The 13,324-nt window shown below is 41.1% G+C and overlaps 2 protein-coding genes across 3 annotated transcripts; both read left to right on the top strand.

Moving 5' to 3' along the window:
* The first annotated feature begins 821 nt into the window (after positions 1-821).
* LOC140541539 (protein FAM3C) lies at positions 822-6,184 on the top strand. Its single transcript, XM_072664206.1, has 10 exons — positions 822-840; positions 945-983; positions 2,838-2,942; positions 3,259-3,315; positions 3,490-3,619; positions 3,764-3,822; positions 4,782-4,832; positions 4,951-5,035; positions 5,175-5,301; positions 6,095-6,184. Exons 1-10 carry the CDS (start codon positions 822-824, stop codon positions 6,182-6,184), a joined length of 762 nt encoding a protein of 253 aa, XP_072520307.1.
* A 1,169-nt stretch (positions 6,185-7,353) lies between these two features.
* On the top strand, positions 7,354-11,597 carry LOC140540875 (E3 ubiquitin-protein ligase Hakai). Of its 2 annotated transcripts, none has more exons than XM_072663318.1 (6): positions 7,354-7,441; positions 9,090-9,254; positions 9,432-9,532; positions 9,616-9,699; positions 9,828-9,901; positions 10,270-11,597. In XM_072663318.1, the coding sequence occupies exons 1-6, from the start codon at positions 7,429-7,431 to the stop codon at positions 11,252-11,254; spliced, it is 1,422 nt and encodes a 473-aa protein (XP_072519419.1). In that variant the 5' UTR covers positions 7,354-7,428; the 3' UTR covers positions 11,255-11,597. The 2 variants fall into 2 exon arrangements, with proteins under 2 accessions (XP_072519419.1, XP_072519418.1); XM_072663317.1 differs by having other exon boundaries at positions 7,376-7,441; positions 10,285-11,597.
* Positions 11,598-13,324: the final 1,727 nt, after the last annotated feature.

Raw genomic sequence — 13,324 nt, 5'->3', positions numbered from 1 at the left:
CCAGGTGCGGGCTAGGGGGCATAGAGCCCCCCAGCATTGAGCTGTGGAGCAGTGGAACTGGGTACTCCATCCAGTACTTTTGGGATGAATTTGGGAGTTGTACTCCCCCCCCCCCCAACACATGTAATGCTCCCAACACTAACCAACCCGCTCTGATGAAAGTGCTAGGTACCCAGCTCTGATGAAAGTGCTAGGTACCCAGCTCTGATGCATCAGTTAGCAGATGCCCGTGTTGGCCAGCAATAAACTGAAAAGCTCTCTCTGGCTCTGGGTGCTAATGGAAGACAGCATGACCTGGGATTCGAACCAGGTTATGGGGCCTTAAGAGACTACACGTTTAGCCAGTTTAGCCAGTTTTATAAGACGGGACATTATCATGGAGATACTTCCTGTTCTCTTTTAAGGTCAATAGAAAATTAGCATCAGTATCAGAGCTAGATCTTTAAATACACAGTTCGTCCAGTGAAGAACATTGTCTGGGTTACAGGCTTTACCCACAGTGGGTGGGTAAAGGATGCAAGCATGTTGATGAACAAGACAGACATTTCAAGGCTTTTGTTCCAGGAAAAAAAAGAACAGGTTCTTCAAGCTTGTTGGACTAGATCACTATGAAAAGTATATGAGAGAAAATCACTGACCGTATGCTGACTGTGCTAGTGATTACAGAAGATGACACGCCTCAGTCATAGCCTCAGAGTTATGAACAACTGAAGACGTTTTCTGAAGCTTGGCTGAATTATACCCATCAACAACCTTCTCAATCGTCAACTGTGTGGAGCTGGATTCTATCACCTTAGTGAGCAGGATCTGGACACAACAGCATGATGTATGTACGCAGAGGTTAGTTAAACACACTCCGAGATCATCTGTCTCCTTCTCTTGTGCTCAGTGTCTTTTTTTGGGGTAAGACTAGGAGATTTATATTGAACTTTTTATATTTCTAGTGGGGCCCTACGTGGTACACACGAGGCAGCCAACCTATAGTAAGTCACATCTCCTGAGCTCGAGCTGAAGAACTGGGATTTTACCCTTTTAATCATTCTTGAATGAAGCTGTTCCATGGATGCATTCAGTAGACAAGGCTTGGAGATAAAGGCTGAACACTCCCTAAACAGAAGAATGCTTTGCTGTCAAGCAAAATACATGTAACAGTCAAGCCCCCACCCCTTTTACCTTCTCCACGTTTTTATATGTTACAGACTTAATCTAAAAGAGATCGAGTCCTTTTTTTGCCTCACACATCTACACACAATCGCCAATAATTACAAAGTGAAAAGAGGTTTTTAGAAAATATGCAAATTACTATAAAATATTTATGGCTTACATATCTGTACACATCCTAGCTTAATAGCACAATACTTGGTTGATCTTTGGCAGCAATTACAGCTTCAAGGTGTCTTGGGAAAGAAGCCAAGAGCTTGGTGCACTTGTTTCTGCCCATTCCTCTCAGCATAACCTTGTAAGCTCTGTAAGGTTGGATGGGGATCGTCCGTACACAGCTATTTTCAGCTCCTTCCACAGATGTTCAATTGGATTTAGGTCTGGGCTCTGGTTGGGCCACTGAAGGACCTTCACATACTTTCACTGAAGCCACTCCTTTATTCTCTCAGCATTAATCTTTCCCTCTATCGGCTGCTGAAGAGCATCCCCACATCATGATGCTGCCACTTCCCTGAGGTCCAGGTCTAGGAAGATGGTGGTTCCAAACTTCTTACGTTTATAAGTGATGGTGGCCATTGGGGGACCTGTAAAGCTGAAGCCATTTTTATGTACCCTTCTCCAGATCTATCACACACTCCTGTTTCTGAAGTCTGCAGATAATTTCTTTCACTCCACAGCGTGCTGTTTGCTCTAACATACACTGTCAACAATAGTATCTTATAGAGGCAGGTGTTGGCAATCCCCAATCATGTCCAATCAATTGAATTTACCACAGGTGGTAAGTTGTAGAAACATCTCAAGCTGGATCAGTGCAAACAAAATGCACCTCAGGTCACATTTTGGTCATATCAAAGGCTGTGCACACTTGTGTACATATGTATCATATACATATGATGATACATTTTGAATAAATTAGCACAAATGTCTAAAAATCTGCTTTCACATTGTCATTGTGGGCTAGTTGTGTAGAAAAAAAAAAAAAAAAAAAAAAAAATATATATATATATATATATATATATATATATATATATTGTAGCTACAAGCTCGGCAGATAGCCAACAGGTCTCCCAAGAAAAGCCGGACACCAAAAGTCTTCCTAAAGCTTTACTTGAGACTCACTGTAAAACTACAAAGCAGAAACTCCAAATACATCTCCGTTACATTCGTTTCCTCAGTGCACCCACGTGACACCGCACATTAAACTGAATAGAAACCAATACGTTAGCTTAAGGCTAACGCCTATGGAAAAATCCACATAGATGCTAGCGGTTAGCATTTACAAAGTAACTCGAGATATAGAACTTATTCTGTTACCAACCAAGGTTTACATCAGAGGTAGTTTCAGTACAAGATACACATCAACTGAACATGAAAATACTTGCAGGCAAATGTTTTCCTGGCCACACAAACAAAATGGGAAAATGTGACTGTCTAGCTTCCCCATACAGCCCGAACCAGCTACGGCCACACGAAAGGCACAAACAGACTTACTGCGACAAATCCTGACCACTAGGGGTCTCCCTTTGCCCAATGTTTTAGCAACAGAACATCACACACACACACACACACACACACACACACACACACACACACACACATACATATATATATATATATATATATGTGAAAAAATATATTTTCATATATTTTCAAAACATATTTTCTTATTTTGACAGGACTTCTACGATTATGTCTAATGGTTTTTATCCTGGTGATATCGATAGTGCTATCTGTCAAACTCTTGAAACATACTCCAGAATTAACATGGGACAACCTAATGGGTGAGCATAACGCCTCCTACATTTTTCTTTTTTAATTAAAAAAACATTTTACAGGAGAAAGCAAAATATTGACAGTTTCAATAGATGTCAGTTTATAATAAGAGTTTATTCCAAGTCATTTAGAGCATTTCTTTTGGTCTATATCTCCAGAATTACTCACACAGTGTAATGAGCAGCTACAGGGTTTAAGGGATGGAGAAAACTAAAAATGGACCCAAGAGATAAATGTTTTTCACTGGACAATAGCAATATATACATACAAATACATATTCTAAATGGATTCTATCGGTCCTTGATTCTTTATTTTGCATTCTAGATTTCCCGAATGGAGGCCTTGATAATCGTGTGAAGTCCTTCTTTGGTGAAACCCCCTGTAAGCACTGAAAGTTTAAATTCTTGGATGCTTCATCAGGGAATCCATCCTAATCTAATACTAGTAATATATATCTTGAATAGCTTGAATTCAGTCAAGGATTAAGTATAGTGAATTGTAAAAGCTATGTGTGTGTGTGTGTGTGTGTGTGTGTGTGTGTGTGTGTGTAATCAGCTGTCAGAGCTAGTGGTTCAGTGGGTCAGTGTGGTCTCCCACAGCCATGTCCTGAGAAACACTTTGCCTTTAAGATTGCCAGTGGAGCAGCAAACGTGGTCGGTCCAAAAATCTGTTTTAATGGAGAGATGTAAGTTGTATTGTATTGGTAACTAGTTGTAATGTTGTCTCTGTTGCCTTCCCTAAACAGGCAGAGTTTAATTATGGGCCATTTTAATATCATAGCTAAAAATCATGCTTTTGAGTCAACTGTTTACAGTCAGTTTCTTTACAGTTTAATGGGTGGAATGACAAAAGCCTGGGGACCAGGAATTAACATGGCTATTGTCAATGGTAAGTAAATCTGCAGAATAATATGCTGAACAATCTCACAATATCATGCAACTAAATATAGAAAACTACATAATTATTTATATATATATCAAGTGTGAGGAGATCATAAGTTCAAAAGCCGCCCAGTCTTGGGACATCATGTGATAGGGGGAGTTCTTAACTGCAGATGGGAATAAACTGAGGGGGAGCAGCCACAGTCTAAACATGTTTCAAAATATTCAATCAGTTTCAGCTGCAGCTCATTTGCTAATGATTTTGAGGCTAAATGTGAGTTGGAAGGGAATGCATTGACGTCTGGAACATGACCCTTTAGTCAGACTGAGTGGCAAAATATTTAGCAGCACAGCTGCGTTTATTAAAAGCTTCAACTGTCAAACCGGGAATGAAACAAGTGATTATCTGCTCAAGTGAAAGGCAGCTGGACTCGACAGTGATCCATCCAAATAACCAAATAATCAATGGTCCATAGACATCGATGAGTAGCCAGAAGAGTCCAGCAACATGAGGGACAACATGAGCACAAAATTGATTAATCATCATCCAGATTAATCAAACCTAGCATGGTGCTAAATTTGATGGGCCTGTTTTTTTTCCGCACCAGTTTTTAGAGCTCCCACACGTTTCAGTGCCTGGATTCCATCTGTTTCTGGATTGCAGCAATCCATTCATTTCTCTTCTCTTTAACTTTCAGCAGTCTATAAAAGGATGGCTTTGAATTCCTGCTGAATCTGTTTGTACAGTCAGTCGCACAACAGCTATTCACACTGAACAGTAACGCTGCCACTCAGTCTGTCTTTTTGCCACTCAGTGGAAGTGGCCGCAGGCACTCACACCACCTGTAACGTCACATGCACACCCTCTATTGAGTTCATAAAAAACGCCTCTGTTATCAGTTACTTTATTCATTAAAGTTGGCCTGACTTTACATTTTTACAGTGTATCTGTGTTCATGTTTTTAGGCCTAACTGGAGAACTCATCAGTACTGATTCCTTCGACATGTGGAGTGGTGGTACGTGATCACTTTTTGTTGTCTGTTAGTTAAAGTGATATTATTATCACTTAAATAATTACTTGATTATATCTAATGATTAATATGTGAGTATTCACTTTCTGTTTCTGTTTCCCAGATGATAAGCCACTTATAGAAAATCTGTTGTCAATTGAAAATGGCTCACTTGTGCTGATAGCATCCTGTGATGATCCAGCAACAAAGTACAGTATTCCCCTAAACACTTCTGACAGCCTCTGTGTCCATCACAATAAATGTATTGCCAGTTTCTGCCCCACGCATTTCTGTTCTCATCATGGCTATAATAAATTAGAGTGGCTTGTTTCTCTAATGGCACCACAGGCTTAACAATGAAGCGAGGACACTCATCGGTCAGCTTGGCAGTTCACAGATCTCACACCTGGCCTTTAGAGATAGCTGGGTGTTTGTGGGAGGAAAAGGGATCAACAATTTAAAGCCGTTGGAGAAGGTAACGTCAAAATGCCTCTGATGGTGTCTCCATGATTTCCTCTACAATATAATGAATATTTTCAATGAAGGGAACATATACACTGGTCAGCCATAATGTTAAAACCAACTGCCTAATATTGATATTATATGATATTATATCTGCCTAATATCCACCATGCTGCCAAAACAGTTCTGTAAAGTTATGAACTAAACACAAGACCTCTGAAGGCGTCCTGTGGAATCTGCCTCCAGGCCGATCTTTTAAATCCTGTTAGTTGTGAGGTGGGGCCTCATCGGTACTGATTGGTTTTAATATTATGGCTGATTGGTGTATGTTTAACAGTATGTAGACACTGGCCTATTCAGTTGTTAATCTGAAATAAAGGCGATTAACAGGGGGGCTGTCCCCCTCTTTGCTGCAGTGACAGCCTTTACGTTTGTAATAAAGCTTCACACTAGATGTTGGAACAATGCTGATTGATTTGGCTGCATTCAGACACAAGACCATTAGTGAGGTCAGGTACTGATCACAGGTTCTGGATCACAAACATCACTCCAACTCATCCAAAAGGTACCGGGTAGAGGTCAGTCACTTCAGGAAATACAGTTATCCACTGCTCCACAGACCAATGCCCAAAGCCAAAAGGGGGCTTTATCTTGCTCTACCTGACATTTGGCATAACATGATCAGCTCATGTAGCTGAGTTCACTAGAAAGGGTGAGAAAGGGTGTCAGAATATTTTTGGACATATAGTTTTGTTAGTTTTGAAGCTTCAGTAACGTAGCTTCTGTTGTTTTTCTCTTTCTTTCAGTACATAAAGAATGACAAATCGGTCAACAAGTATGGAGACTGGCCAGAGATGCTAGAGATGAAGGGCTGTATCCCACACAGACAAGATTAACCCGGGCCAACCGCTTTTAGTCACACAGAACTGTGGAAAACCAGCGTATTGCACAGTTACCCATTCTTTTCAGTATCTTATTTACAACCTCAAACTTCATCATTGATTAAATACCAGCAGATAAATACTACAGCTTCTGTGCCTTCAGTACTAAGACCACCAGCCAGGCATGAGACCACTCATTATCTCCTCAAATACCTCACTACAACTTTTGCCTGCTCTTGTACATGTGATCATAGTTTGTAGTGGGATATATAAAAATCAGATCTATCTGGACAAGTGATGTGGTGTATGATATGAATTGCAAAACGTAGCTTTTTGAAATACAGATATTTATTTTAACGGATTTTCAGTTTTTTAGTAAGAGTTTAGTCATTTTTAATAATCTGTTAGCAGCCTATTAAAACAAATGAATCTGTCCCCTGCTTACATTTCTATTTGTATTTGGAAAGACGTTACCAGGCCTATATTTTCCAGAATGTAGTAAGTCATACAGTCCATATACAGAACTTAAACTGCAAAAACATCATTTGGAGTTCACTGTTTTCATGAGGTGATGAAAACCAACACATTTACATGCATTTGCCCTTAAAGGCATATAGCCCATCTATTTGTACTTAAGGTATAGAATTTTAACTACATGTTTAAATGTAGGACATACATTATTTAAGAATTGCATATTAAAGTCATTTATAAACATTAAAAACCAAGAGACCGCTCATCTATAACCACATATAAGAATTATTGTGAATCATTTTTACACTGTAGAATATAGAAAATATATTTTGTCAGTCAAATCAGCCATTTTATGTTATGATATTGTTTAGTTCAGTCACCATAAAACATGAAGCCATCAAAAAAATCACTTTTCAACGACAGGACTTTTCAAACAAGATGAAAACATTTCATAAATCCAAGATGATCACATATATCCGCCTATTTGCCTTTGTAGGATCCTTTATTTTATTATTTAAAATTATTATTTATTTATTTATTTTTTATTTTTATTTTTTTTATTGTCATTTATCATTATACAAACAGCACCACAAGATAGATTTCACTTATTTGTATAACTCGTATATTAGTGGTGTAGGACCCTTTCAGTTCTCTCGTCTGAAGAACTGGGTGATGATATAGATGGAATATTGCGTAATTACGGCGCAACCACGATCGCAACAACAGTGCAGCTGCGCCCCGCCCGTGCAGTCTGGAGGCGAGAATCCCAGAATGCAAAGCGAGAAGACATGGACCAAAATGGTGAGCAACAAGCAAGAGAATAAAATAAAGTATTTGCTCGTCTGTTGCAGATTTGAAGTTACCTCGTTGCCCTTATTTAGCCTGAGGATCGATCCTCTTGCCTATAAGCATGTAGTTTGTGTGAGTGCTGTGTCCCGGCTGTTTATTTTTCTAAGTGAAGCACGGCGAACAGAGCGCGCCACACTCCTCCTGCTAGCCGGGACGCTAGCTAGCTAACTGGAACAGGCTCCTGCTGCTGTTATTGATGAGGCTGTACTTCAAGAGAGGGGTTGAAAAGACCTTATTAGATAAATAGCCGGGCCTACTTACAGCAGAGATAGCTGAGCCTTGGTTGGTGCGATCTGCTGTTTTGCTTGTAGCTAACGTTAACCTAGCCTAGCTGTGCGACAGAGAGGGATGAGGAGCTTCCAGTGCTCCGTTCACTGACAGTGAAGCGAACTTCGGTACTGTAGGGTTCCCCTATAGTGTTCTACTGTAGGGTTCCCCTATAGTGTTCTACTGTAGGGTTCCCCTATAGTGTTCTACTGTAGGGTTCCCCTATAGTGTTCTTGGCGTTCTACTGTAGGGTTCTGATTGTTTAGTTGTAGTGTCCCCCTATAGTGTTTTTAGTGTTCTACTGTAGGGTTCTGATTGTGTAGTTGTAGTGTTCCCCTATAGTGTTCTAAGTGTTCTACTGTAGGGTTCTGATTGTTTAGTTGTAGTGTTCCCCTATAGTGTTCTACTGTAGGGTTCCCCTATAGTGTTCTACTGTAGGGTTCCCCTATAGTGTTCTACTGTAGGGTTCCCCTATAGTGTTCTACTGTAGGGTTCTGATTGTGTAGTTGTAGTGTTCCCCTATAGTGTTCTAAGTGTTATACTGTAGGGTTCTGATTGTGTAGTTGTAGTGTTCCCCTATAGTGTTCTTAGTGTTCTACTGTAGGGTTCTGATTGTGTAGTTGTAGTGTTCCCCTATAGTGTTCTTAGTGTTCTACTGTAGGGTTTTTACTCTTCTAGCATAGTGTAATATTCTCTACAGTTCTTTAGTGTTCTACAATAGATGTTGACACTACATGGCCAAGTTACTGTTCCCTTAACCTCCAGAGTGAACAAAATCCAGGACCTGGGCTGTCTTGTGTTTTTAGTGGTTTACTATAGTGTTTGTTTAGCTGAGCCACTCTTACTCAGTCAGAGGTGAAAGTTTGCACTGTCCAGATTAGTGGTGTATTACATGCATTTAGGAACCAATTTCATAAAACAAAGATACATCCTTTAAATCCTCTCATAAGGGCTGGTGTTTTTTATATGCTCAGCTTTTAATAAACCAATTTCCTTGGTCTTTTCATTTTAGTTTTTGTCTTCATGAGTCCTTAGATATCTGTGACTTGCAGTTTTGTCCACTGTGTGAACGTCTAACCCCTAGAACCCCTTGTTATGCTGTTATTAGCAATTTAAAGGCTTTTATTTATTAATTTAGTAGCTACTATGAAACTGCCATGTAAAGTACAAAAGTGTGGGCCGGCATGCTGGTCTTCGTGGGTTTACAGGATTATTATTAAATCTGCTTCTTTATGTGTGTTATAGCCCATCCTCTGATGGCAAAAATGCTGTCATATTACAAACAATGTAATGTCTTGTTTCTCTAGTGATGAGAGCTTTTTGTGTGTAATAGACAATGATCTTCAGGGAACTGATGGTTCAGGGATTCTCGGAGGTCCAGATGTTCGTCGGCGAATTCCCATCAAGTTACTGTCCAAGCAGAATATAAGAAGCAAGCCTACTGCCCGGCCACAGCGGCCTATCACCAGGGGGCCATCCAATGGACAAAGTGATGAAGGTAGAGATATATAGAGAAAAAATAAGTTCCTAAACTGTGTTTATCTGTTATCTTGTGCAGCATGTCTGCTTCTTTGAAACCCCAGGGCTCACTTATCTTTTCTGCTAACAGATTTTAGGTTTGCTGGCAATGTTTCGCAGGCCTCCTTTTAAAACTGTGTCCTCTGTTTTTTTTTAGAGTCTTTTAGCTGTAAACAGGAGGAAAGATTTGAATGCAAATCTGGAGATGCTTATGGGAGCCAGAGGAGATTCCCACATCCTTTATTCTGGGACTATAAGGTAACCAACTTGTGATGTTTTATCAGGACTGTGCAAGATCTGTGCTCTAAATACGTCCTTTCAATATTTTTTTTGTCCCTTAGCTCAATTTGGTTGGAGAGAAAGATGACACTCCAGTTCATTTCTGTGACAAGTGTGGACTGCCCATCAAGATATATGGCCGAATGGTAAGAAAAAGAATTGTATGTTTACTGAGACGTGTGTGTGTGTGTGTGTGTGTGTTGCACGTTGAACAGCTTGTGTGCTTTGTGTTATTGATTTGCATTTATGCCCTTTTTCTACTGTCTTTAAACAGATTCCTTGTAAACATGTGTTCTGCTATGACTGTGCGGTGCTTTATGAGAAGAAAAATGATAAGATGTGCCCAGGGTAAGTTTTTTTTTTTTTTTTTTTTTTTTTCTTCCTCTCGACTTGAAATGCGTTGTTGCATGCTGCTATTCCCAGTTTATGGAAGTGAGGAGTCGTGATAACTCCTCACTTGTTAGATTGTTTTACTTGTAAATACTGCAGTTGTTTTATTGTTTTTTTTTTTTGTTGAGTAACATGATGATTAGCATTTATACGGTCATAATAAGTATTCCATGTTGTCTTTTTAAACTTAATTTTGACTTTATATTTGAAGACATTCCATAAAACCTGCTTATTTCATCTTTTAGTCCAAGTTTTCATTTAAGTTAGAGTGTATACTGTGTGATTTGTGCACTGGCTCCACTTCCTGTACTAAATTCTAAGTTCAGTTTGTCCCTATACAGCTGCACAGACCCGGTCCAACGCATTGAACAGTGCCAGCGCGGCTCCCTCTACATGTGCAGCATTGTGCAGGGCTGCAAGCGCACCTACCTCTCTCAGCGGGACCTGCAGGCCCACATTAACCACCGCCACATGAGGTCGGGCAAGCCTGGAGGCTCCAGACCTGAACCTACTCCGACCTCGGACCCACCAGACCGCTTCCGGTTGCCACCGCCACCTCACCTGTCCAAGGCCCACCCTCTGATCCCGCCACCACTTCAGGGCCACGAACCATATGGCCAACCGCTCCCAGCCTCGCCCTCTCCATCTGACCTGGGGCCCTCATCTCGAGGCCTTCCCCCAGAGACCTTCCGCATAGCCACTGTGACCACACGCAAGCACAGCAATCTCATCACTGTGCCCATCCACGATGACTCTGGCAGCTCTGGCCCACGTGACCCACTCCCACAAACTCCTCCTGGCCCACCCCCACACCACCACCCCGGAGACTACCCTGGTCAGTCTGTGGTGTCCCACCCTCACCACATTATGCCCCCACCTCAGCAGCAGCACTATGGCCCCCCTCCACCCCCACCTCCCCCTCTCAGCCACCCCATGCAGCATCCTTCCCAAGCCTCGGCCGCACCACACATGGTCTACAACCAGGCGCCACCGATGTCCACCGCCCCGCCTCCCATCACCCCTCCTGGACACCTCATCAATCAGATGCCTCCGTTCATGAACCACCCGCTGCAAGGGCCGCTGTCTCAGCACGGGGGGCCGCCTGTCAGTGCCCCACCTCCTCACCACTACAACCCCAACTCCATGCCACAGGACCAGGGCACCCTCAGCCCACCCTTCAGCCAGCCTGGAGGCTTGAGCCCGGGCATGTGGCCTGCTCCCCGCGTCCCTCATCCTCCACGCATGCAGGGACCTCCCCCTCAGGGGCCCCACCACCCAGAGCAGGGCAGATACAGACCGTACTACCAATAGCACTTGGCCTGTGTCGGTTTTAGCACACGTTTTGAACGTTGACATAATTGAACTCATTTCAGTTCACTGGTGGAGCTGTGTGTGTACGTGTGTCTGTGATGATAACGTGACTGATGTTTTGTATGACCCTGCTGCTTACTGTGTGTTTCATTGTGTAACAGATGAGTTGAGTACGTAGTTGTAAGTGAGGGAAATAATGATGCAATGCAGTCAAAGGTTATCTTGGCTACAGTTACTGAGGACTTTTTTTTGCTTAAACACTTTTCTTAACACATCAGAACATTTTAAACATTTTAAAGAATCTTGTACCCACAGACTGCAATAAATGACCCACGAACAGAGAGATTTTCTTTTTTCTACTGTTGTTTATTTTTTAATACTGAATAAGTAACCCAGTTAATTACTTTTTAGCTAATATTTGACAGTAATATTTTGGAAAGTTTTAATTACATTGAAAAATACTTGGTTATTAACGCTGCATGGAAACCTTTGGTAATAACCTTTGGTTATCCCCATGTAAAAGTGTGACATTAGGTGTTGTGTGGATGTAACAAGCATCATTGCAAAAATGCCTTCTTCTCATTTTTAAATCCAACACAACTACAATGTTTGAACATCAGTTCACCCCAGTCTGCTCCAGCATGGTCACTGAATGCACCCCACACCTCATGCCTCCATCTCTAGTCCCATAAGTAAATTATGCAATAAACATGCATTTTGTTCTAATCAATAATCAATTCTTATCATATTGTGCATCAGGGTAAATGGTGGACTAAGTGTGTCTGTACCTCCAAAATACCTGTGAGAAGTATTTCCACAAATTGGGCCTTTTCCCCCTTTCACATCTTTTTAAACAGCAGAATTGTCCTTATGAACTAAACAAACTGCAATTAAACACCAGAATTTTTGTTACTGCATAAGTGGATTTTAAGAGGAAATGTCTTCTTAAGAAGAGTTGGGACCTCACCTGTGCTGAGGGACCTATTATGGAGCCGTTTTGTTGAAGACTGAGTAGGTTCGTGTGACCTGCCTGCCAGATATTTAGATCTTTTCTTTACCCTGACTATTTATACCACTGTACCTGGGAGTGGTCCTGTTGGATTACAGTGCCATTACAGCAGAGATCTCAATGTGAACAGGCAACAGTATTGAGCTGATATCAACAGAAAATGCTGGACTGAATCTCAGATGAAAAACTGTGGTGTGTTTTGTCCTGTAGTAGAGGGTGGGAGAGTGGTTTGAGGAAAATGATGCTCGTCCTAAGTGCTTCAGTTAAAACAGCTCATTTACATTAAGCTTATACTGGATTACACGAGCTTCAGTACTGATACCAGTAAAGAAAAGTGGTTTAAACCCTAAACTCGAAACAAACCTTCCAATAATGAGGAATATTATCCTTTAAACGCTGGTACTTTTATTCAGACGCCTTGATCTGGACAGAACCGTGGCTGTGATTTCTCCACAGGGGGGCGATGTTGACCATATTTATGCAGCTCGTCTGGCTCGCGCTTACAGTTGAACCGCAAACTACTACACAGTTCTCTTAAAAACACACGTGAAGTGACCGGAAACCACGTGTTCACATAAACACTTTTATTTCACAAAAAATAAAAACATTCTGTCGTATTTACATGTTTTCCTGTGAGGGTTTGTTTAGCAGAACAATGAGCTGTTGCAAAAGTTGCAATGTTTATAATATACTAATATATATAGTTTGGTTTATAATATATATTAATTAAATTAACTAATTCTAATAATAATTGAGTATTTTCTCATTATATATACTTTAAATGATTAAATTAATCTAAATTAAATTATTAAATCATTAAAATATTCTGCAGGATATTTTCCATTTTTATTTTATTTTTTATTTCTGCATTTAAACTAAAGGATGGTGTTCTGGAAGGCATGAGGCCTCAGTGAGCTGTTGCTTCAGTCTAAAACACCCCGTTGCAGGAGCAGGTCCATGCAGATTCCTCCCAGAGGAGGAGTGTAGCAGAGCCCTTCAGCTTCAGACCAGCAGCAGCAGCAGCAGCAGCAGCGCGGAGCAGCAGCGCGGAGCAGCAGCAC

This window comes from Salminus brasiliensis, chromosome 19 (assembly GCF_030463535.1).
Source record: "Salminus brasiliensis chromosome 19, fSalBra1.hap2, whole genome shotgun sequence".
NCBI lineage: Eukaryota > Metazoa > Chordata > Actinopteri > Characiformes > Bryconidae > Salminus > Salminus brasiliensis.
The sequence above is the reverse complement of the archived record's forward strand: the minus strand, read 5'-3'. Positions and strand labels throughout refer to the sequence as shown.